Source organism: Hippocampus comes, unplaced genomic scaffold (genome assembly GCF_001891065.2).
Source record: "Hippocampus comes isolate QL1 unplaced genomic scaffold, H_comes_QL1_v1.1 C16803558, whole genome shotgun sequence".
Lineage (NCBI taxonomy): Eukaryota > Metazoa > Chordata > Actinopteri > Syngnathiformes > Syngnathidae > Hippocampus > Hippocampus comes.
The window spans coordinates 1-895 of record NW_017839229.1 but is presented as its reverse complement, the minus strand read 5'-3'; the positions used below and the strand labels follow the sequence as shown (position 1 = coordinate 895).

Here is an 895-nt window from a genome sequence, read left to right as displayed (position 1 = left end):
CTATTTGCTGTTAAACTATAATCAAATATCTTTAAAATTTTGTGAAGGTAATGTGTTAGTTGTACTCGGCCCAACAATGGCTCGTGTACCAATAAACTATATTGCGGCATGAGCCGTTGTTGGTCCACTTCACAACAAGCTTTGCAAATAGTGAACAATTCTCCTCAGAGGCTTTAATCTGTATATCGCCATGTTGTGTGTTCAAAACAACCACACAACTTTGCCATAAAGTCTGCTAGCTGGATGCTAACACACAATGGAAAACACCATTGAGACATGCTAACGAATGGCATCAGTCACTGTAGTCTTGATGAGCTCACCTGGTACCGACGTTCCCAATGCGACAAACACCACCGCTGTGACCGAGTCCTTCAGGCCCACAGTGCAGCCAAAATGAGACGCCAGGTCACCTGTAAGCGCACATTCATGTGAAAGTGTAACTTTTAGAATACACGCAAGTGCACACACACACAGATTTGTGGTGCGGCATCGTACCGATGATGGCGGTGAGCAGCCCGATCATGCAGATGGACACGACGAAGCAGGCCCAGCCGTTCCAGTACTCGGTGGGCGGCACGAAGGCGAACAGGACCTTCCAGAAAACGGTGAGAAAGTGCATGACGTAGTCGAAGCATGACGGCAGCTTCTCCTCGCCGCACTCGTCGTCGTCGTCATCCTCGCCTGGATGCCCCGAGAACGGGACAGAGAAGAGTAGAAGGAAAGAAATATTGTTTAAAATGTTGTTTTCATTTCAAGAAAATCAATTACAGTATAAATGATGTTGGCAAGTATTTAAGATTTAATTAGATGGAATAAAAAATGCAATTAAAGTAAAAAAGAAAAAAAACCTAAATCAACTTTAAAATTACAATTATAAAAATAAAATGCAAAAATG

The 895-nt window shown here is 43.0% G+C and overlaps 1 protein-coding gene across 1 annotated transcript; it reads right to left on the bottom strand.

Annotated features, from left to right (window-relative positions):
* Window positions 1–34: 34 nt before the first annotated feature.
* On the bottom strand, window positions 35–681 carry LOC109509192 (sodium/calcium exchanger 1-like; the record flags this gene model as incomplete). The annotated part of the gene is made up of 2 exons (XM_019859078.1): window positions 35–410; window positions 496–681. Coding segments are annotated over 2 exons (317 nt in total), but the record flags the coding sequence as incomplete, so codon positions are not given.
* Between the last annotated feature and the right edge of the window lie 214 nt (window positions 682–895).